This window comes from Choloepus didactylus, chromosome 19 (genome assembly GCF_015220235.1).
Source record: "Choloepus didactylus isolate mChoDid1 chromosome 19, mChoDid1.pri, whole genome shotgun sequence".
Classification (NCBI taxonomy): domain Eukaryota; kingdom Metazoa; phylum Chordata; class Mammalia; order Pilosa; family Megalonychidae; genus Choloepus; species Choloepus didactylus.
In genome coordinates, this window is record NC_051325.1 from 33,617,249 (window position 1) to 33,641,337 (window position 24,089).

Genomic DNA, 24,089 nt, shown 5'->3' on the forward strand with positions numbered 1-24,089 from the left:
GAGGGGCCTCCTGCCCACCAGGCTCCAATCGCCCAGGCAGGGCCTCCTGGAACCACAGGGCCAGCCCTTGGGGGAGGAAACAGGCAGGGGACTGGCGGGAGTTGGGTGAGGAGGGTCACAGTGTTCCGTCTCAATTGTTGGGGGCCACAAATGGCTCACTGCCTCGTGTGCACAGGAGGACCTTGACTGTGAGCGGCTGGGGGAGGGAGCAACAGGCCCTCCTTGTGGGTGGGAGAAGGCTTCAAGCATCACCTATCTTTGGCTAGAACCTTCTGTGGCCAGGTGGCCATGCTGCGTGCTTTGACGTACTTCATCCCGTTACTTTGAGCGGCGAGCCTTTGAAAAGCGTGGCTATCCCACTGGGACCCCGGATCATGCAGCTGCAGGGCAGCCCCCAGCTTCTAGCCCGGGTCAGTCTGCCTTTACCCGCCACCCACCCATCATCCCCCCTCTCTTTTCTGGCTTTTAGGAGGATCAAAGAGGTGCCTTCGGGAGGGCCTCTCGGCAGAGGCAGGGCTCAAATCAGAGGATGAGCCTTTCTCTTCCACTCCCGCCTGGGTGAATGTTGCTAAGGAGCCAGGAGGGTCCGGGTGGAGTTCTAGGCCTGGGTCCTGGGAGGCAGGCGAGATGCCAGGTTTGCCTTGGAGCTGCGTGTGGCCTCAGCAGAATGAGGGCTTTGTCCCCGCTGTCCCTGCTCCTCCCTTGCCTGGCAACCTTACACCTCCCTCCTCTTGAGTTCCCTGCTGTTCTCCTGACACCTCTTTCTTCTGCCCTGGCTTGAGGATGGGAAGGGGGCAGCATTTGTATCTGGATGGAGCCGGCAGTCTCTGGGGAGGCCAGAGCCAGCCATTCATCCGGGACGGAGGTGGAAGTGGCATTTCCCCTGCTGGGACGGGACCTCTCAGGCAGGGTCCCTCTAGGGAGGGCAGGAGCCACCCAGGTGCAAAGGGAGCCACCTCTCCAGGATTCCTGCTCAGAAGCCCGGTGTGCCCCTGTGCTCCCTCAGGTCCTCCAGCCCCTGCGTGCCCGAGCGGAGGCAGGTTGCCATGGCGTTGGTTGCCATGCCGCCTGCTCTGCCTGCAGGCCTGTCCCCAGGTGGCCAGAGGCTGCCCTCTGGCATGGAAGGTGGAGAGGAAAGCCTTAGCCATGAGAGGTGGGCCGCCAATCTCTCATCACCACAAGGCCAGATTAAACCCAGCCCTTCCACCCTCCAGGCGCCCTCCATTGACCTGTTCTGCCTACAACACAGAAATCCTGCTTCATCCAACCTCTGATCAGCCCCTCACACACCCAGAGTTTCCTGAGGGCCTACAGAGGTTCCTTGGGGTCCAGGGCACATGGCAGGGTCCAGGGAAGAGGAGACTGAGGGATTCCGAAGTCGAGTGAAACAGATCAAATTCCAGCTCTGTCACCCTCCAAATGCATTCCTTGGGCAAATCTCATCACTTCTCTGAGCCTCTGTTTCCTCATAGGAAAGTGGGGCTGTAATAGAACACACTTCATATAATGACTGAGAGAGGAAAGCAAGATAACTCATGTGCAGGGCTTAGGTCAATCCCCACCACACAATAAACACTCAAAAATGGAGCAGAGAAATGCAATGTGCGCTTCAAAATGGGCCTAATGGGTGGCCTCAGGAGGGTCAGGGAAGGTTTCTCTACCAAGAAATTTGCACTAGGTTCTGAAGGATGAATAGGAGTTCATCAGACAGAGAAGGCAAGTGAGAGAGAACAGGCATAGGCCAAGGCAGTGAGTAAGTCAACATGGCTTCAGAGGAAACTGGGGATTGGAGGGGGTGGTGGATCGGGGAGCGGAGGCTGGTGAGGCCAGAGGCACAGTGGGTGTGGGCTGCAGATGTGGGGCTGGGCCACCCAGAGCCACATAAGCCAGGACTCTGTCCTTGGCCACAGGTAGCCGTGGAAGGGCTTTAAAAAGGGGAGGGGCATGATCAGATTTGCACTTTAGAAGGCCCCTCAGTAGGGGGCCTATGTGGAGTATGGCTGGGAAGGGACAAGCACAGAGGCAGGGAAACCAGTCAAGAGATTTTTACAAATTTCTAAGGGAGAAATTAGGAGGGCCTGGGTCAGGGCAGTGGCAAGAACAATGGGGCAGACGGCCTGGACCCTGCTCAAAATTCACCAGAAGCCCCCTATTAAGTAAAAATTAGGTCAAAACCCTTGATCCTGGTGTTCAAGGCCCTTTTCACTTGCTTTCTGCTGCCCGCCACCCCCCAGGGAGCCCTCTGGGTCATTCCTACCTCCTCATCTCTGCACGTGCTGTTTGCCCACTGTGGCACCTCCCTGCTCTGCATCAGGCACAAATCACACTCTTTCTGTAAGAACCGCTTCCCTGCAGGCCCTTCCTCCTGAGACCTCCCCATCACTTACCGCAGTGGCCACTGAGCATGCCCGGCCCTGGGCTGACTCTCAGCGAACACCACCCCCTGGGGAATTTCATAAAAATAAACACAATCAGCGCCTAACTGTGAGTCACACAATGGTTTAAACAGGCACCATTCATCAACCAGGCGCTTGGATTGATGGTCCCTGAGGTACTACTAGGTCTAACATCCTCTGAGTCCTGGACTGTCAATGACCTGATGGAATTCCAGCTGATGCTTTCTGCCCTTTTGAATATGAGGATTCCTGGGTCTCAGTTTCCACATCTGTAAAATCAACAAGCTAGATGCTTTAGAGAGACACTACATTATTTTACTTAATCAGCAAGACTTGGGGGAGAAATCAGGTGCTTGAGTTAATCTAACAGTCTGGCTAAGCAAAAACCCCTGTATGTACTATAAATTATCTTTTTCAAAGAATTAGTCATTAATAAAAGAATAAAACTCTACTAAAATCCAAGTGAACAGAACAGTCTGTGTCTAATGACTCAAGTCACCGACAGCTGCAGAAAGCAGCATTGCAGCAGATGGAACAGAACTCCAGGATGCGTCCCCTCCCTACCAAGGCAACACAGAACCCAGAACATTCCGCCCGTCAGACCACAGAGCGCCTGATGCTCGAGAGCCGTCTAGAATGCTAATAGAGAGAGAAGTGGGAGACAGAGGGCTGGCCTAGAGTGTTTCCGCAGAGCACGCTAGATTTCAGAGGATCCGAGATACCAGGGCCATTTACAGCTGGAGGAGCTCAGCAAACCCCACTGGCATCACAATGCATCAGCCACTATACTCCTCCATGCTCTTTCTTCCTGGAGTTGGGAAGGGCAGAGGTGGCTCTTTTCTAGCTCCTTCCTGTTTCCCTGCACAAGCTGCCCTCAGAGCTGGTCATTCCCCGTGGCACCCCCGGCTTAGTGGCAGGGCAGACCCTCAGCTTGGCCAAATGCTGCAGAAGGTTCCCAAGGCAACCAGGACGGGATTCAGGGGCTGAGGCGGCAGCTCCCCAGGAAACCGCCAGTGATTAGACTCTGATTCCAGAGCTTGGTCTTCAAACCAGGGGCTCTGAGGCCTTGCCTCTGGAATGGCGGAGGGGCGAGGGCTCAGGCCTCCATCCCCAGTTCAGTTGAAGAGGCTTCTAGAAAGTCTGGAGTAAGACTATTTTTAAAAGGGTTTTTGCAGGTTAAAAACCTATATAATATATATTTTCCACAATGAGAAACCACTTCATACCAACTAGGATGGTTGCAATAAAAAAGAGAGACAATTACAAGCATGGGCCAGGATGTGAAAAAATTAAAACCCTTGTACCTTGCTTATGGGGCTGTAAAATGGTGCAGCCACGTTGGGAAACAGTTGGGCAGTTCCACAAAAAGTTAAGTACAGTGTTATCATGTGACCCAGCAGTTCCACACTTAGGTATACACCCAAGAAATGAAAACATATGACCACACAAAAACTTGTACATGAATGCTCATAGCCAAAAAGTGGAAACAACCCAATTGTATGATTTATATGGAATGCCCAGAATAGGCAAATCCATAGAGACAGAAAGTAGATTAATAGCGGCCGAGGACTAAGGGTGGGGGAGATGGGGAGTGACCGCTGATGGGTTCAGGGTTTCTTTCTTGGGGTGATGGAAATGGTCTGAAATTTGGTGGTGGCATCACCAGATGGTTGCATGATTTTGTGAATATACTAAAAACCACTGAATTGTATTCTTTAAAAAGAGTGAATTTTATGGTATGCAAATTAAGTCTCAATAAAAAAACATTTTCTACAGTCTATATAATATATATTTTTAACAAACGTGCTTCTCCAGGTGCAGGAAGACAGGCACGGTTCAGAAAGGGGAAGGACTACACAGAGGGCTCGGCAAGTTGCAGCTGGACAGGAACCGAACCAGCCCTTCTCCTTCTGCCTGACCTCAGGCCACTGGGACTGGTGCATGACCCTGGTGCCCCTGACTCTGGGTCAGCCTAGAGGGGACAGGTGACAGAGTCTGTGTTCTTGCATATGCACGACCCCATCTGATGCCCACATGCTCCCGGGGAGGGAGGCCATCCAAAGACAATTCCATATGACACATGGGGAACCTGAAGCCACAAGAGGTTACAAGAGTCACCCAAGGTCACATCCTGACTTCCAGGTCATGGACGCCTGGGTTTCTATGGCATCGTGAACATCAACTCATGCAGTAGAACTGGGGCATGTAACATGATGCTGCATAAAGAGGAAAAACCCCACTTCACTTGGAGACTCTAAATACCATGGGGCAGAGATGAGGGGGAAATAAATATCCCTGCATCCTGGGCTCCACATGCTTCCGAATAAAGCAGGGCACCACAGAAGGAGGAGGTGAGCAGAGTACAGAAGGTTGTGAAAACAGAAATTCTTCATGCACCTTTTCCCTAACCAGCTTAAGTCTTTCCTGCACTCAAAGAACCAGCTTGTGGGCCGAGGAGAAGCCCCTGGCCCGAGGACTGCTGCTCTCGTCTCTTCCCACAGCTGCTGTGCCTGCCCACCACCGAGACCATCAGCTCCTCCCAGCCGCATTACCTGGTCCCTGCTTGGGACCTTGGGCCAACCCCAGGTCCCAAAGTATCTCATGCATTGAGTGGGAATCAGCATCCTGGCCCTGAATGCCTCTCAGGAATCCAAGCAAGGTAATGAGTGGAGGGATGGGGAAGTTCTTGGAAAGCTGCGGAGAACTCAACATTCCTTGCTATTCCTCCCACCACTACCTCTTGAAGTTGATCTATCTTGGCCCTTCTTCAGAGATGGTCCCTGCTAAACCACCTCAGGAGAAGTCCGAGCGGGCCCAGGGGTGACTCTGAAACTACCGGCATCCTCTGCCAGGCCAATTGCCTGGGGTGACTCTCCAAGGCAATGCCTGGCAGACCACTCTCTGGGGAAAGGGCAGTGGGGGGCACACTGTTTCTCATCCCTGCTCCACCTCAGCTGCTCCAGACCCCTCTGCAGATATCCATGGGGAGATGCAGGGAATAGAGGGGCTGTGGTGCCAGGCCCAGCTCGCAGGGGCTTGGCAAGTGGCTCCTGGCAGATGGAGGCCCTTCAGCGACCTCAGGGGCAGCATATGCTTCCCTGGCTCCCCAGCTGATAGAGCCGTCAAGCAGCAGCCTGAGCCCTCCTCCCGAGGCCCCAGCTCTAAAGCGTCACAGGAAGATGGGGGGCTTCCATCCCTTTGGACTCCCTTTTTTTTTCCGGTTCTCTGCCTTGGTGCTTAGGATCCTTCAATCAGCCCCACACCCCACCCCACCCCCATTTACTCCAAGGAGCAACAGGGGCAAACCACACTCTCAGAATCCTAGAGTGGAAATGACCTTCCGCAGACTTCATCACAGCCCATCATTTCACACAGCGAGAAACAAGCCCAGAGAAGGCACGAGATTGGCCTGTGGACACCTGGTCAAGGAGTGGACTTCAGACGCCATTGATGGGGCTCTGCATTGCAGCTCCCACCCCTCACCCCATTTATATCCAGGCAAAGCTCAGTAAAATAAAAACAAAGCATAGCTGTTTGAGGAAAAAAATCATGGAAGGGGTTAGACAGGAGAAGTTCCACCAACTTTACGGCAGCTCACAAATGATGCAGAGTAAAATTTACATAGTAAAATACACAAGGCCCAGGGGAGAAGGGAATGCCACATCTTGAGCACAAACACAAACCTGATGCCATTCATGAGGTTGACGTTCGACTCTGAGCTTCCTGGCCATGGAGGCAAAGAGAGAAATTATGCTCAGTGATGTTGTTCTCACGGCTAGGGGAGGGTGGGAAGCAGACAAGTTCAGCAGGAGAAATAAAGATCTCCCTAAAATTAGTGCCAAAAGAAACATTTTCACATGGGGTTTGCTGTAAGGGAAGAGGACTGCCTACTGGGAGCCTGCAAGGAGGGCCCTAAGGCAGCGGGGGCCCCCAGAGCTCACCCATCGTCACCCTGCATGTGCTGTGTTTTATGGATGGGAGTTGAAGGACCAGTGGAAAACAAGGACCTAAAGGCTAAGAGGGTGGAGATGTCATCTGAGACACCATCTGATCTGCCTGGGGCTGCAGCCCCTTTCCACAGAGACAGACTTCCACCAAATCTGAGATCAAACAGCTTCCATATTCCTGGGAATATAAGCAGAAAACTATATAAACACACTGTCTCTTGCATTCTCTCTCTCTCCTGGCATTTCATGACAATCTAGTCCAACTGCCATATTTTCTGAGCAGAAAATCAAGGACTTGCTGAAGGCCACAAAATGAGCTAGAAACAGAGACTATGAGGTTGAAACTCCAGGCTGGAGTGAGCCAGCTGGTCCGAATCCCACCAAACTGCTCTGGCCAAGCAGCTCCTGTTAAAAGCCAAGTCTCATCCATCTCCTTGCGGCTCCTGGGGGCTCAGTGTCGAGAGCCTGAGCTCAGCGCAGCCAACCGTCCCTGCCTTAGCCCGGGAGCCCTGCCGATCCTGTGGCACCTCCTCCATCTCTCCTCCCGGCGCCCCTCCTGTCTCCAGCGCCCAGCTTCCCTGCCAACCTCAGCAGCTGGTCCCCGCCAGCTGATCCGCAGGAGCACTCCCTGTGTCATGCTGAATTCCTTCACCTTTTGCTAAGATCCAGGACTTTCACCATTGCTCTCTGCTGCTGGAAAAGGGTGGGTGATTACTAAATCCTTCTTCCAAGAAGACATCCCTCTCTGAAAAAGCTGCCTCACCCCTTAATTTAGTTGAAATGAGAGTTTAAAAAGGCTCTGCAAATATTTTTATCCTTATTTTTAAAACCCTTGTCTCAGAATGAGATGAGTTGCTCCCTTTCACTGAGAGGCCAACCGACCTAACAGAAAGAAGCCACGACTTTGGGTTCACATATACCTGGGTTTGAATCCCCAAGTCTAACTTCTCCAAGCCTCAGTCTCCTAATCCATAAACGAAGCTAACTACAACTGTTGTGCCTGACTACGGTCGCAATCAGTAATAACACGTACTAAATGCCTAGCAAGGTCCTGGCATAGGGAAGGTGCTCCATAAACAGCAGTAATTGTTTATTCACCTAAATACATTCTTAATGTTATATCGTATATATATCTACACACACGCGCGTATATGTAGATATACATATATGGATGTACGCATGCGTACATGTATGTATATTGTCTGTGTGAATACCAGTTACATGCTTATCTTAGTCCAAAACCTTAATCTGAAATATCATAATAATTTGTTTCTCAGGGGTCCCTGGCTACAGAATCACTTTATACTTAGGTCTAGTGGAAAAAAACAAGAAAAAAAACCCCACAAACCTATCATTGTCAACCAAATGACAGAATTTCAGTCTAAAAGAGAACCTCAAAATTAACATGACCAGAATATGAACTCCTGATCTTCCTCCTAAAAACCCTGTTTTTCTGCAGCTTTCCTCATTTCCATTAATGGCAGCCCCATCACCCTCATGGTTAGACCAGTACTCTCACATCCACCAGAAGAGCCTGTCAGCTCTCTTTCCCTGAATCTCTCATCACCTCCACCGCCCCTCCCTGGCCCAAGCCACCGCCATCTCACTCCTCTCAGTCGTCCCCTTCCCTCCCATCTCCACCCGGCGGCCAGAGGAATCCTTTTAGAACATGACTCAAACCATGTCATCCTTCTGCTCAAAACCCTCCAACGGCTCCCATCTCAGAGTAGAAGGCAAAGCCCTTACTTGTATGTAAAGCCCTGAACATCCTGCCCCCCTTATCTCTCTGACCTCACCTGCCACTCCCCCTCATTCACTCTGCTCTAGCCACGCTGTCTCCTTGATTGCTCCAGACGTGCTTCCACCTCAGGGCCTTTGCACACGCTGGGCCCCTGCCCGGAATGCTCTTTCCCCAGCTCTCTGCCCCGGGTATTCCCTCTCTGCATTCACGTCTTTTTCTTTGCTCATATGTCACCTTCTCAGTGAATTCCCTGACCACCTTATTTAAAATATGATCCCTCTCCCCTGGCACTCCTTTCCTTTCTTCCCATTATTTTTCTCCATAGTCTAACAGATTTCTCCAACATCTAATATATTTATTTATTTTACTTATGCTCTCTAGAATATAAGCTCCAGGAAGGTAAAGATATTTGCTGTTTTGTTCTTTCTATAAACTCCAGAGCTTAGACCAGTGCCTACTATATCACAGGCCCTAGTAAATATTCACTGAATGTTTAAATGGATCTGCACCTGGATGATGTCACTATACAAGTAAGTGTAGGCTTCTTAGGAAGTCCAAAAAGAGGCAAGAAACCTTTTCAGCATTTTGTTTATATTATTATAGTTCATTTTATACAAGTGTCCTATTTAGGTGGGTTTGTCTCTTTTACTAGATTATGTGTGGGAAGTGTTTTATTTACCTCTGTGATCCCAGTTTCTAGCAGGTGTGGGAAAGCTCTCAATCACTGGGAAAGAATGGAAGAATGAAAGTAGCAAAGCTTAAAGGTGCCATTTGATCAGCATCTTCTGGGGGCCAGGCTGTAGTGGGTACTCTACCCTCATTCTCTCAATTCACCCTCATTCCCACGCTCAGGTTAAGGTACAGCTCAGGCTCCAGAGGGAACTCATAAGTAGGTGGTGGGGTGGAACTCAGAACTGATTCCAGCTGCTCCTCCAAATGATACCTCCACCCCCAGGAAAGCTGACAACCCCATATCCTGACAGCAGCCCTCAGAGAAAGATGAAAGACACAATTACTAAGAACAGCTACCCAGTACATAGATTTATATACAGTAGCTTGGCTGTGTTTATGTGCAAGTGTGTGCCCATAAGAACACTCATCTGTGTATGCTCCACTCCATGTACTCAAAATACTACCCTGAGCACCAACGCTAGCAGGTGCCCCCTGAGGGGCACAAGGACTCTATGCAAGGGCACAGGTGTTAGAGTCACATACTCCTGGGCTGGAGTCCCAGGAGTTAGGGTTAGGGTTAGGGTTAGAGTTAGGGTTAGGAGTCCCAGCTGGAGTCTCAGCCACTCTCAGAGTCCATTTCCTCATATGCTGATCACTGTCTCGGGGATGAAGTGAGGATATGCAGGTAAAACCCTTGGTACACGGAGCATGTCACAGCCGGGGTACAGTTCCTGGCCAGCAGTGGGACAGAGCCTTCAAGGGCCTGTGTATTTGGCAAGGGTGGGCAGGGGGCCCAGGTGAGCCAACTCAGGCCTCCTCCTCGTCCTTGCCCTCCTCAGAGGGCTGACCTTCCTGCTTTGGCAGGTCTGGGTCATTCTGCTCCAGCAGTGTTTGTAGACCAGGAATCCAGGAAGCAGAGGGTCAGAGCCAGAGGCCCTCAGAGGCAGGTGTCTCCAGAGGGCACAAACTGGCAGCCCACAGGCTGTAGCACACCCAAAGACCACTTTTCTCTGGCCTGCACGTGTATGTGTTTTGATTTGAGCCAACATTTACAAATGGAGAGCTTTTGTATAAAAATCCCTATTTCCGGCTTGCCTTTAACAAATCAAAAGACCTTGCAGCTCTGCGGCCACATACCTTCATGGCAACAATTGGCTGAGGCTGAGCAATGGCTCCTCCTTTTCTCCAGACTTCTTACTAATGCTATTATTGATTTTATACCTCAATTGTTTCATTTCTTTGTTTGCTGTCTGGCTTTGCAGTTTGGAACTTCTAGTCTATTCCCATCACATTTTACAGATAGACAATCTTGAGGGGTTGGGATGGGGGGAGGCACCCGCCCCAGGCCCCACAATATATCGGTGATGGAGCTGGGACTTGAACCCTTGGCTTGCAGCAATCTCAGTTCAGTGGGCTGTGATGCCACAGGGGGTTGCAAGCACAGCTATACAGTGTTTTTTGGGTTCCCAACTGTCAGGTGAGAAGAGCAGGGGACTTGGACTGAGGGATAAACCTTTTTTTCTTTTGTGGGGGGTTGGTGACTGGTAGGGCCAGAGAGGCATAGCAAAGGACACCAGCAAAAAGCTCTCTTCTTACCTGCTTAGCAACCCCCCGGTCTCCCCTGCCCTGTAAAAGAAACTCCCAGGAAACAACCCAGCCTACACCAGGCTCTGTTGACACAGTGGCTCAAGTGTCTCTCTTACAGCCCTTTCCCCTGAGCAGACAGAGAGAATCCTAACTATAGAGGCCCCAGATGTGGGGGAAAGAGCAGGCACTTGGTCCTAAGGCAGAGTCGAGCAGAAAACCCAGGTCTTAGCAGAGGATTGACTGTGAGCCTTCACTTCATCATCTGAAGACAGAATTTCAATTGCTGTGAAGATTTAATTAGATAAAGCATGTAAAGGACCTGACACACAATAATAAATAAATAGTAGTTTCTTTATTTTATAAACCAAGGCCCAGGGACAGCTGAATAACTCATCCCAAGAAGATTCCAGAACTAATGTGGGCTTCTTTAGCTCTGACCAGGTAGATTTAAAATTTTAGATATAGTTATGAAAGTGGTTATGTAGTTATAAAAGTAGATCACACCCATTAAAAAAACTCCAATTTTGCTACTTACTCAAAGAAGACCACTGATTAATATGATTGCTGTTCCTTCTAGTTTTTTTTTCTGAATAAAAATTTCTTTTGACGGAGGAGTTGTTATTTTTACATAGTTATAACCATGACATATATGCAACTTTGTACCTTTTAAAAATTTAACATGGTTTAGGAATAGCCCATGATATGACATATTCTTTATACACAGCATTTTATGGGCTTTGGAATATTCCATTTTATGAATCCATAATCCATCATGGTTAACTTAACTTCCCCCTCTGTTGAACACTTAGATAGTTTCTCTCTATCAAAAATAATGCCACATAGATATCTTAGTGCATGTGTGTGTGTGTATGTGTGTGTGTGTGTGTGTGTATGTAATATATATGTATATATATATATATAGGATTTAGAATTACTTTTTCTGGCTGGATCACCAGTAGTAGATTTATAGGGTCAAAAGGTATAAATATGCCATTAAACTGCTTTCCTAAGGAGTTGCCGGTTGAGTCTTTCACCCATAAGGCAAGCACATCAGATGTGTCTCCAACCTGATAAAACCACTGGCACTCAGGCACAGTCCTGCAAGGCAAGGAGTTCAAGTTCAGACACATGAATTGTTCAAGATGATCTTTTTGGGTCTCTTGGACCTTGTATCTTCACCCCTGTATGGCAAGCGGGGAAACTAAGGCCTCCAGGTCAATTCAAGTCTGGACTCCAATGTTCTCCAGACAGAGTTTACAGCTCCTTCCTTGGTGGTCTGGCCCCATCACTCACACTCCTTCCAGAATACTTAACACACCAGCAGGGCTCAGGCTGTTCACACAGCGCTACCTTTGGACCATGATTTTCCACTTTTTGGTCTCTAAGCCTACACACATAAAACACACAACACACACAGCACACACAGCATGCACACACAACACACATGCAGCACACACACACATGCACCCACAACACACAAGCCACACACACCACACACATACCACACAGACTACACACACACAGCACACACACCCCACACAATACACCTATGCATTTGGCTTAAGCAGCTGCCAGCAAGCTGTGAAAGGGCTCGGCAGGAGGTAAAGATCCCCTCGTGCAGGCTCCACATGCCCGGAGCAGGAGGAAAGGTTGATGAGCACTGCTCTGCTTCCACGTGTGCATCCCCCAAGCCTGGCCCAGCATGCAGCTCAGTAAAGCATCCTTAAACGAATACATCCCCCTCCCCCCTCCAAAAGGCCTTTGATCACAACAGATGGTGTCCACATACACTCCTTGTTTCTGGAGGTGGGATGATCAGCCAGAGGGATCGTCCTAGCTCTTACTGAGAGGAAAGCATTGCTGTGCCCATCTGACAGGTAGGGTGAAGGAGGCTCAGAGAAGTTACCTGGCTCAGCCAGGGTCACAGGAATAAAAGGCATCAAGGTTCCCAGCCAAGGCTTCTTCCCTAGAGATAGAGCCCCAGTGAGGGCGCAGACACTAGCCCCCGTGTGATCTCAGGGACTCGGTCTTCCTGTTGGTAAAATGAGGCTATTGAGACATGTGAACTCGAAGTACCTCCAGGTGCTGTTCTTCTATGCTTCTAGATGGCAGTAAAGCAGAACTGAATTTAGAAGCAGGAGCCTCTGTTGGGAAACCAGTTTCTCTATCAGTCTGTCTGTCTTTCTTTCCGTCTGTCTGTCTGTCTCTCTCTCTCTCTCTCTCTCTCTCTTTCTCTCTCTCACACACACACACACACACACACACGCAGCACATGTGCACTAAGTATGAAACTCACAAGGCCTTCCAGGGCAAACCACAGACTGGGAGAAAATATTTGCAAAATATATAGATCTGATAAATAACTTGTATCTGGAATGTAAAAAGAACTCCTACAACTCAATACCAAAAAGACCATAACCCAACTTTTAAAAATGGGCAAAATATTTGAACAGACATTCTACTAAAGAAGATATATGGATAGCAAATAAGTACACAAAAGGATGCTCAACATCACTAGTCATTAGGAAAATGCAAGTTAAAGCTATAAGGAGATACCACTGCCCACCTATTAGAAAGGCTAATATTGAAAAGACTGGCCATACTAAGTGTTAGCAAGAAAGTGGAGGAACTGCAACTCTCAAGGACCCCTGGAAGGAACATAAAAATGGTACAATCATTTTGGAAATACTTGGTTTGTTTCTTAAAAAGTTAAACACATAACTACCAAATGATCCAGCCATTTCACTCCTAGGTGTGGAAGAGAATAGGAAGTATATGTCCATAAAAAGAACTATACAAAAATGTTCATAGCAACTTTACTTGTAATAAACATAAACTGGAAACAACCCAAATGTCCATCAACCAATGAATGGATAAACAAATTGTGGCTCATCCTTTTTCCATACAACAGAATAATACTCAGCAATAAAAAGGAATAAACTATTGATAGATGAAAAATATAAATCAAAATAATTAAGCTAAGTAGAAGAAGTCAGACCCCAAAAAAGTACCTACTGCATGATTCCATTTATATAAAATTTGAGAAAATGCAATGCAATCTACAGTGACAGAAAGCAGATAAATGGTTGCCTGGGGATATGGGAGTGGGAGAAGGGTGGACATGAGAGGGAAGGATTACAAAGGGGTAAGAGGAAGCTTTTGGGGATGATGAGATATGTTCATTACCTTAATTGTAGTGATGGTTTCATAGATATAAACATATGTCAAAACTTACTAAACTGTATATTTTAAATATATTTGTTGAATGTCAATTATACTTCAATAAACCTGGAAGGAGGAGGAAGAGGAGGGGAAGAGTCAGGGGAAGGAGAAGTAGCAGCAGCAGGAGGAGAAGTTTCTCTTAGCAAACATGGCACATACATACAGACATTCACATAGACATACACACATGCAGACACACATGCACATCCACAATGAGTATGAAATTGCCACATGGCCTTCCAGGGCTGCCCCAAGAGTCTTTCAACCTAGAATTCCAAGGTTATTCGACATTTGCTCAACATTTTTTCAGAGTATCTCCTGTGCGTGGCTTGTGTTGGCACTGAGATTCAGAGGTAAATCAAACACAGTTTATGTTCTCAGGAAGTTCATTCCAACAGCTATGGTGTGTCTTTCCTAAAGTTCAACCCAATTACTTAGCCACATGCCTCAAACACCCCAGTCAGTTTCCCTGCACAGGATCTATTAAAGCTCTCCTTCTTGGATCTGATTGTTTCTAGTCTTGCCACCTCTTGGGAGAAAGTCTTCAATTAGCTCACATCTCTAGCAGAATTCCATCTTTTATCAGACTAAAAAGATACTCAAGCAGAACCCCAACTGATTTCTAATAATTGACTAATGAGATCTGAGTCTAATCTTCATAGAATCAAGACAGGAAAGAATCTGAAGGTTTCAAAGCCCAACATGCATCTGATAGAAGTTCTATTTCTTTGAAAGGCATCCCTGTTCTGGCATCACCCAGACATAGTTTGAATACCTCCAGTGCCAGGGAGCTCACTTCCAATTAAAGATGTAATGGATTTTTGGAAAACCAGGGAAGTTGTAAAGTTCTTTCTTTCTAACAGTGCATAGAAGGATATTGGCATTTATTAAGTACCTACTGTGTGCTAAGCCTTGTGCTAGGGGCTTTATACATATGGAACTTCTAATCTAGTTTAATTCTCCTGATGTGGAGAGGGAGGGTTCTCCAGAAGGAAGCTACAAAACAGGGAGTTGGCCCAAGTTGTCCTACAGCTCCAATTCGGGCCCTGGGTACCAGCTCAGACGGGCTGGTCTCTGCAGGGCATTGAACGGGAGGGTATGGAGGGGGCAGAGCTTAGGAAGCTGCCTAAGAGCTTGAGCTCTGCAAAAGAGCTGCGGGAATCAGAAGAGGGATTCCCGAAAGATGGCATCTGAGATGGGAGTTGAGGTGGACAGTTTGTGAATGTGGGGAGACAGCAGTCGGGGTGTGAAGAAGACTTCAGGCAGAGGGAGAAGGCTGAGTAAAGCTGCCGAGGTGGAAAAGAGTGACTGTGAGGCCACACCGCTGAGCTGGGGTGGAACAAGCCCAGAGGGCACTTAGGGACCTTACTGAGGTAACAGCGCTCCAAAAGGACCTTCTCTGGCTCCTAGGCCGGCTCACTCACAGTCATGCTCTGAAATGCTCAGTTAAGGGCTGGCAAGGGAGGAACAGGCATTCATAGGCCTAAAGACAGGAAAAGAGAGAGAAAGAGAATGAGAAAACAAAAGGAGAAAAAGTTGGGGGGGGGGTGTGAATTTGGGTATCAGGTTCCGAATCCTAACTCAGCCCTACTTTAATTGCTGGGACCCTGGACAAGTTGTTTAAATTCCTACGACTCAGTTTCCTCATCTAGAGCAGCACCTTCCTCAGTAGGGCTGCCGTGAGGATGCTCTCAGGTCACGTATCACTGTGACTGGCATGTGGTGTGCACCTAATAAAGCAGTGTTATTAGTGCCTGGATGACAGTCAGGACTTAGAGGGGCAGAGAAGCCATGCAGGCCCGCAGAGAGGAAGTCAGGAGGAAGCAGCACTTGTGGGGCTGCCACGGTAAACCAGGCTCTTTCCCACAGAGGATCTCATCAGATCACCCCATCCCCTTTCAGGGCAGAAATGATGAGTTTGGTAGATGAGAAAATGGCTCAGGAGGCTACGATGATTTACCCAAAGTCACAGGTTAGGAAGTGGCAGAAATGGAAATGAACAGGAACTGACCCTAAAGCCAGTGCTCATCCCAGTTGCTCCCGGGAGGCCCCAGAGGCTGCTTCAAAGGAGCCGCGATTCCTCACCCTCTGGCTCTGCGCCCCAAACATGAGGAGGGTTGCTTCATCAGATGCCTTAGGCTGCACCCCTGCCTTTGCCTCATGGTAGAGGCGATATTGAGCACAACTTTCCCTCTGTCCGGTTCAATGTCTGTCACTTCTGGAAAGGAAGATGCAAGAGAGTTGGGTGGTACAATAGAGGGAAAGGGTGGGAAGTAAGAAGGGGAGTGGTACAAACCAGCCTCCTAATGAGGCTTTGGGAAAGACCCAGGATTTGCTGCACCTCTGTTTCTACCATTTAAAAAGCCAAAGAGAACACGAGCTGCCCTTTGCTAAGGGGCACCAGCTCTCTGCCCCAGCCCTAGGGCTCATTTTACACAATCCTATTTCTCTGCCAGCCTTGCAGATCTTGCTTTAGTTCCTCCTCCTCCAGGAAGCCTTCTCAGATGGTCCCAGCCTACAGCTACTCTTGCTCCTGGGAACACCAGTGACACCCACTGCTGTATCACCTGTGGCCAGCCCTACACCAGAATTCCAGATCCTCAGGACTGCAAGAGACTGTTCAGCACAGCCATTCCAAACTGTCCCACTGCAAGAATTCCTTCTAGAACATCCAGACCTGTGTGAGCAGCCCAGAAATGAGGAGCTAGCTCTCAAAACATAGTTTCTCTGCTAGATGGGTTTTCATATTGGAACGTTCTCCCTTAAACTGAGCCAAAATTGGCCTTCCTGGCTGGCACCTGCAAGTACTGGTCTGGGATCTGCCCCTCAAGGCATATGGAAATCCGAGCTCTCTTCTGTGACTGTTCTCCGGACACCTGCTGATAACTGTCTTTATCCCTGCAGACCATTCATCTGGAGACCACAGATTTACTGTGGGTTGGAGTACTGACCCCATACCTCATAGGTAGGAAACTTTGGGCCAGTTTCTTCTTCTTACTAGCCCCAGGTTCCTCATCTGTAAAAATTCCCTACCTTACCTAGTAGCTGTGAGAATTAAAGGATGTAGTGCATGTATAGCCCTTAGCATTGGGTCTCACCTGTCGTATGTGCTCAACAAATGGTACTCTGATTATTTTGTTCATTAAACACTTATTTAGAGGCAGTGTGGCTTAGAGGAGAGAGCTTCGATGCCAAACAGACCTGGGTTTAGATGTAGGCTCTGCAGCTGTGTAACCTAGAACAAAGTACTTTGCTGCTGAGCCTCAGCGTCCTCTCCTATAAAATGAGGACAATATATGCTGAATGGGCCTGAATTGTTCTGCTGCTTCTTGTTTTGTAAGACCCATCTGTGTCTTGGCTTTTCTTCAGAGTCTGCCCAGTTTTCCAGGTTAACAAGAATGCAGCTACCTTTCTGAGCATCACAATTCACCAGGTGCAGTGCTGACAGCTTTAGAGGAAGAGCCATTCAACCCCCACATCCACCCTCTAAAATAGGTACCGTTCAGGCCAGCACCTAATACTCAGAAGATACACAATCAATGGCAGCTGGAATTAATACCCATGTCTTCCCTCCAACCAGGCTTAAAAGCCCCCTAAGGGTAGGGACCATATCTTGGTGTCCACTTAGAGAGTGCATGTTGGTTGAATGGATGGATGTAAATACTTTGTATTTTCCCACAGTGGCCAGAATAAAGTGAGACCACAGGTTTGATCAATATTTCATTAAATACAGCCACAAAAATGTGAAATGTCATCAGCGGCTTTAGTCTGGCTCCCAGAATGCCTTCCAGCAATGTCAGTGGGGTGCCTCCTGCTAATTGGGAGCTCCTCTGAGGTTCTCCTCATCAGTCCTTGGGTGAGAGATCAGGGCCCTTGATGCTCTCTAGGCTTCCTCTGCAATGGGGCCGGGGGGAGTGCAGAGGCTATAGAGCACAGCTGAATACAGAGAGACTGCCGGCTGTCTAGACCGCAGGCAGAGGTGGCTGAACCTTAGATGCAAGGCCAACACAGCTTCCAAAGTGCAGGTACTGCCCCTCCCACTGAGGAGCTGCCAGAGCCTGTTCTCACACCTGTCTCTCAAGGGTGGCTTCTGTACCACCAGTCAAGTTCTCACTTCTGAGGCTGCCGACCAAGCTTCGGAGACTCTGCGCTAGGGTGGCCTAGCAGGGCCAGCTTCAAGGGGCACTGAGGTGTCTGGAGGCCTCTATCCCTTGAGACTCAATGCTGATGGTGCTAGGAAGGGGCACAATTAGGGGCTCTGAAGCTGGAGGCCCAGATGCAAGAGATCACAAGCTTCCAAATTAAGGCCATACTCCCTTGCAGACAAAGTATGCCTGGCCCAGGCCTGCCCTTCAGCCTGTTCCCTTTCTCTTCTCTCATCTGTGGACCACTCAACAATTATTGAGCAGTACATGGCAGGCATCTAAAACTTTATATCACAGGTCTCAAACTGATGGCCCACCAAAGTCACATTTTAATATGTGCATTTAAAAATGCTGCCTAGTTGGCCACATTTTTGAGAGTCAGGAGATTTCACACACACACACACATACAAATCTGGATTTCTGGCTTGTAAGTCAAAAGATCTGACAATATTCGGCCACATTCTTGCAAGGCAATGATGATAGGTGCAGGATAGCAGCTGCCTCTTGAAAGCAAGCACTCACCAGTTTGCTAATTGTACTGTCTCTGTTGACAGCTTAGTTGGAAGTCCCCTGCTTTACTCATTTTAAACTGGCATATAAATCTCCTAATGACCTTCATTTTTCCATTTTACAGATGAGGAAATAGAGGCACTGAGAGAAAAAGAAACTTGGCCAGGATTCAAACACAGCCAGCCTGACTTTAGGGCCAAACACCAAACACAATGACACTGGTCTGCACCAAAATGAGCAAAATATGGAGAATGCAGTGAGTTTTTAATAAAGTGAAATTAATTTGAAGGCGTACACCTCTCTCTCTCTCTCTCTCTCTCTTTCTCTCTCTCTCTCTCTTGCTGGTATTATGCCCTTCTTACTTTGGGGATAGAGGTGTTAAAATTCTCTTTCCCTTACAATGATAGGGATAGCAAACAGAGCTCTTATTTAAGTGTCATCTGAATGTCATTTGACAAAATAAAAAGTTGGCCAGCCTGTGATAGATTCCCAAATGTATTGGTCTTTGAAATCTAAGTCTGGCAACCAGTGTTCTGCTATACAGCCTTCCTGTCCCAGAATGACAGCAGGCTTCTGCTACTCCTTCTGGTTAAAAAAAGCAGTTTTTTAAAAAATCACTCCATCTATCTGCACCATCCTATCTTTGAAGAGGTAACTTTTGAACTAAGCCTTTCCCAAGCCCTCTCCCTCCAACAAACCCACAGAGCATTTGTTCATGCTTCTTGTTAGGGCTATCTCATTCTTCCTCAAGTTACAGTTATCTGTATCCTATCCATCTTTGTACCCCTTAAAGTGGTTATAGAGCAGAAGAAAGAGTTGCTGAATTGTTAACCAGCCAGAGCTTAAAGGGCCTTAGAGACCATCACCTCTGACACCCTCATTTTACAAGTGTGGAAAGGCAAGAGGCCTTGCCTAAGGCCACCCAGTGAGGGGTTGGCAGAGCCAGGGTGAGGACTCGAGCTTCCTGACTCCCTGGTTCTGGTTCTTTCCACTGCGCAGGCTACTTCCCAGTCACTCCCTTTTGGTTTGCTCAGCACCTCAATTCAGGGGACAGTGCTGAGCATGTGACAAACACTTCATAAATATCTGTCCATTAAGAGGTGCAAAGCAGCCTGGAGAATACAAGCCTCCCTTTCTGCGAAAGGTCAAAGGAGGATCTCAGCCCGAGCTTCCTATCACCTGCATCAAACTGTCACTCAGTCCCAGGTGTCCATTAAATGTAGAAATGGCCTCACAGGCCCCCAGTGGCCTGGATGTAGCCGTGTGGCTCAGAATTGCAGTCCCCTTTAGGCCAGAGTTATGGTCCTGGCCTGCTGAACAATCCTGAGTAAACACCTTCACCTCTGCAGGTGTAAGGTGCTTCTCTAGACAGGTGGAATGCTGAGAACAGACATGAGGAAGAAGTCCCCAAGCCCATCAGATGGTCATAGGCAATAGACAGGCTTTCCAAGAGGAATTTCAGACTCCTGCCTCTAGAAGCTTGTAAGGACAGGAAAAGCTCTGGTCCTCCTGGGACAGATAGTTCCATAAGGACACTGCCACAGAACGGCTTGGAAGGTCCCATGGATTCTGTGGGCCACCTTCCAGGTTGCTGGAGCCTGGAGCCAAAGAGTCTCCAGAACTGTTTGGAAATGTCCCAAGCTGGGTAGAACCCTATTATTATTATTACACAAACTCAATGCAGAAAACAAGGAGATGACAGTAACATTATCTTCTCTTCCTGATCCAGAGTAGAAAAGAACATCTCCTTTCTCTGTTCCCCCATTATACCCCAAATCAGTATGCAACACAGCTCCTAGATGTTTTATCACACCCACATGTTTAGGTATCTGTCTCCCTCTACTAGTTATGAGCTTCTTGAAACTACAGATTGACTCTAACTCTTTCCTGTTTCCCTCGCACTTAGCCCAAGGCTTTGCTAATAAGTAATAACAAATGCTGATCAATGGTTAGAAAACAAAGAATCTCCTCCAACCCCCTATACTGAGACAAGGTTGCATTTAGATCTTTTAGAGCCAGTAGGTTCATCCAGTCCTGACTTCACACTCTTTAACCCAGCAGAGGCCCCTGCAGCTATCACTTTGAGGAAATGCCATGGATCCTTCACCACTTTTCTTCCCCCAAACCCCTGTGCATGTGTGCAAATGCACCCACAACTCACAGCTATGACAGCAAGGGGGAAGATGGGAGACAGCAAAACGTTTGGACAGACCTGGTGTCAAATAACAGTTCTGCCACTTCTAGATGTGTGCTCTTGGGCTAGTCACTTAATCTCTCTAAGCCTCAGTCTCTTCATCATTAAAATGGGTATAATTTGTCATGAGGATTACCTGAGATTGGTAATGGTATAGTACTCCATAAATGATATTAAGAATAATAGCTGTTCCAGGACCAGAAGGAGCCTTAGGGATCATCCAGCCCAGTTCCCTCATTATACAGATGGGGTCATGGAGGCCTTGAGGGGAGGCCTGATTGGCCCAAGGTCATGCACTGAGGCAGTGGCAGAGCAGGACCTGAAGCCTGGGTCTGCTGACTCTCTACTGTGTCTATTTTGGCCCACTTGATTCCCCTTATCTGCCCCCATCCCCCAAACAGAGCGAATGTAATCACTCTTTGCAATCCTCTTCCCTTCACAGCGATCATATGCCAGCAGTGCCAGCTAGACTCCTGTCTGCCAACGTCACCACCCTCCCAGGCACATCCAGCCCCTTCAGGCCCAACTAGAGGAGAAGACACAACATCTGTTGGCAGTAGCAAAAATAACAGTATTAGTAATAGTGACAATAAAGACAACCAACAACCTGTACAGTGCCCTACACTTAAGAAGTACATTTTAACCACCATCAGCACATTCCGGAAGAGTTTCTCCCTAACTAGTTGGCTCAGGGATGCTTGATTCAAGGCTCTGAGCAACCTTCAGTGCCTAGTAACATACCAGAGGCTACACTAGAGATACAGAGAGGAGAATCACAGGGCCTCTACCAGGCAAGGGCTCAAAGTCTAAGGGGGAGTGCGGAGCACGGGGTGGTGGGACATGGCAACTTTTTTTCAGCCCAAATGGTGCAACAGCAAAATGTCCTGCCCCAGCCTATGGGGAAATTCCTTTATCATTACTGTGAAGAGGCTAAATGAATCTGTAGAGTAAGTTGGAGCAAGAAAGGCCGAGAGCTAGAATGAAAATGACAGTAGAAGGGAAGATGAAAAATAAAGAAGATAGGCACCAAAAACTTCCCTGCCTTCTCTTCAGGGAGATGGTACTGAGAGACCCCCAGGAAGGGCAAGGGAGCAGCAATGGAATTCAAATCAAATCTGGAAGCCTTGGTTCTTTCCCCCGTCCCCGTGCCAGCACATAAGATGCCGATGCTTCTGTTCCCTTAGAGACACACCGCCCTTGGCTGCCAGCATTTTCCAAACCCAGTGCTGGAGTATATATGCTTCCATGGGACCATCTTTGCCAGAATGACATCACAGCCTTGCAGTGGAAAGGTTTGCACCTCCTGGTTGCTGTCTAGGCCCTCAGCCTGGCAGCTCGACACCCTCCAGTGTTCATTACCCCCAACACATCTGCAGGGATGTGGATGAGACCACAGGGCAGGGAGTGCAGGGAAAAGAAGAGGACTAAAAGTAGCTGCCCCCTCCCATCTTCCCCAGTCTCCCTCATGGGCGGAGGCCCTCTGGGCAATGCGGTGGATGTGGATCTGGAGGCCTAAAGGGCCAGATGGAGAAGGAAGCCCCCTGAGTGGGTACCAGGCACAGGTGCTTCCACATACATCTCATTTAATCCTCACATCAACCCTCTGAGGCATGGACCCTTCTTCTCAGTTTTACAGGCAAGAAATTTGAAGCTTGGACGAGGGAAGTAATTTGCAAAGGTCAGCCCAGTGACGGCGCAGGGTTGCCAGCATAGGACTGTGAAGCTTCCATCCATGTGGCCCACAAGGTCAGTGTTTTTCTTGAGAATTCCAGAGTTGAAAGAGGTCAACTGAGGCAACCCCAATTACATCATGGGCCCAAGTTTAAATTCTGGTTTGCTTTAGTAGAGGGGTCCCTCTGATATGTGAGAGCTGCTTTAGGAGTATGCTACATTAATCCAACTCCTGCACTTAACAGATGAGTAGGCAGGCACCACGCCTAAAGAATGTTAATATGGCTACTTGTGGCCACCTTGCAAGTGAAGGGACTAGAACCCCAATTTCTGGGCACTTTCCCTATACCACCCTGCCTGCAGGGCCTCTTTTCCTGGGAAGCTTCTCCAGCCCATCCCACACCACCAGATGGGCACAGAAGGTAGAGGAAATAGGCAGCATGTGGCCAGGCCTCACCTTCAGTCCAGAGCACTGAGGAAGGCAATATGGGGCTCCTCAGGCTGGAAGATGTTCCCAGCAGCCCAGCTCCCTGCTGGGGAGTGGAGGGAGAAAGCCACGTATCCCATGGAAGCTCCAGGGAGCTGAGACTCAGATCTCCCATTCTAGGGGTCATGGACATTTTTTTCCAGAAGTACAGCAGAGCCCTGATGCTTCTCGGAGGTGGAGATGGGAAGAAGCAGACACTGACACTTGACCTTGGGGTGGATGTGAGGTTCCATTCTTCTCCTACCCCCAGGTACCCTTGCTCCTCCCCCCAAGAAGGAAAGAAGGGAAGCTTAACTGTTTACCAAATGCCAGAAGAGGAAGACAAATAGGAATGGGGGGAAAAGGGAGAAATCCTTAGAATCTTCCAAATCACCCACCTTGGGCATCTTCCCAGCTGCAATCAGCATCCTCTAATTAGTGAGTTTCACCGGGAGGTGGGGGTGGGGGCTGTTGGGGGGAGTAGAGGGATGTAGGAGAATGAAGGGAAGGTAAAAATGAGTCATGGTTAACCCATCCTCAGCCGGTGCCCTCTAAAGGATTCTACTGCAGGGAGCGGTCGCAAGCTGCCCCCACCCGCCGCGGTGCAGCGCCGGGCCCCCACTCCCGGCTCTGCCGCGGCCTCCTTACCTGAGTCCACTCGCCCTCCGCAGCCCCGCCGGCTCGCACCACGCCGGGCCCGCTTGGCGCAGCGCCTCTGCAGTCGCTGCTGCAGCCGCCTGGCCCTGATCAGCAACCTGCCGCGGTGGGAAAAAGAGACAGATGCGGGCGAGTGAACACGGGCGGGGGCACCGCGGCAGCCGAGCCCCCAGCCGCTGACAGCTGGGCCGCCGCAGCCCAAGAGCCCGAAGCGGGGGGCTGCCTGCCGGGCGCTGGGTCAGCTCCTGGGCCCGGCCCGCGCCCTCCGCCCCTGGCGCTCTTGGCTTCGGCGGGCGCAGCTGGGCGGTGGGCCCGGACGTCCCCGGGGTCTCTGGCATCACCTGCAGAGGCTGCCATGGCTTCGGCTGCCGGGGCCGCGGAACTGCTCGCCGGAGCCCCTGCTGGAGGCGGCTCGCTGGGTGCTCGCCCGGGCTGGGGCTGCCGGGAGGGAGGGGCGGGGAGGGTGAGGTGGATGGAGGGGACGAGCCAGTCGGCTGCTCGCCGGCAGCTGCGTAAGCGGCCAGTCTTCACTTTCCTTCTTAAAGAGATAGTTGGCATCTTGCTCCAGAGGTCCCAGCAGCGGGGACGCGAGCACCCAGTGGGGTCTTTTCCCACCCACACACCAGCCTGTATTTAATCCAGGCAGTGGAACATGGCAGAAAGCTCGTTGGCTCACCGACAGGCTGTGTGACCCTGGGTAAGTCCCCTCACTTCTCTGGGCCTCAGCTTTCCCATTCATAACACGGGGATGGTGATACCAACCTCACAGTGCCTGGCACGCAGTGGCTCCGTTCAAGAGTAATTTTATCTGAAATTCCTTAGGAACAGTTTTCACTCCCCAAACCAAGTACCTATGAGTTCCAAGGTTACTTAATGCAAAC

The 24,089-nt window shown here is 49.2% G+C and overlaps 1 protein-coding gene across 8 annotated transcripts in view; it reads right to left on the minus strand.

Annotated features, from left to right (window-relative positions):
* The window catches only part of SNPH (syntaphilin), a 37,947-nt gene extending 14,314 nt beyond the window's left edge, over positions 1-23,633 (minus strand). The window contains exons 1-3 of one of the 8 annotated variants that reach the window (XM_037811422.1): positions 23,550-23,555; positions 23,200-23,306; positions 6,080-6,119 (exon numbers count right to left, since the gene is read on the minus strand). In XM_037811422.1, coding sequence (XP_037667350.1) covers positions 6,080-6,093 — 14 coding nt within the window. In that variant the 5' untranslated portion in view covers positions 6,094-6,119; positions 23,200-23,306; positions 23,550-23,555. Of the gene's footprint in view, positions 1-2,387; positions 3,271-6,079; positions 6,120-14,934; positions 15,049-23,199; positions 23,307-23,549 lie in introns of those variants that run through there. The other 7 variants (XM_037811426.1, XM_037811424.1, XM_037811425.1 and 4 more) reach the window with 7 other exon arrangements.
* Between the last annotated feature and the right edge of the window lie 456 nt (positions 23,634-24,089).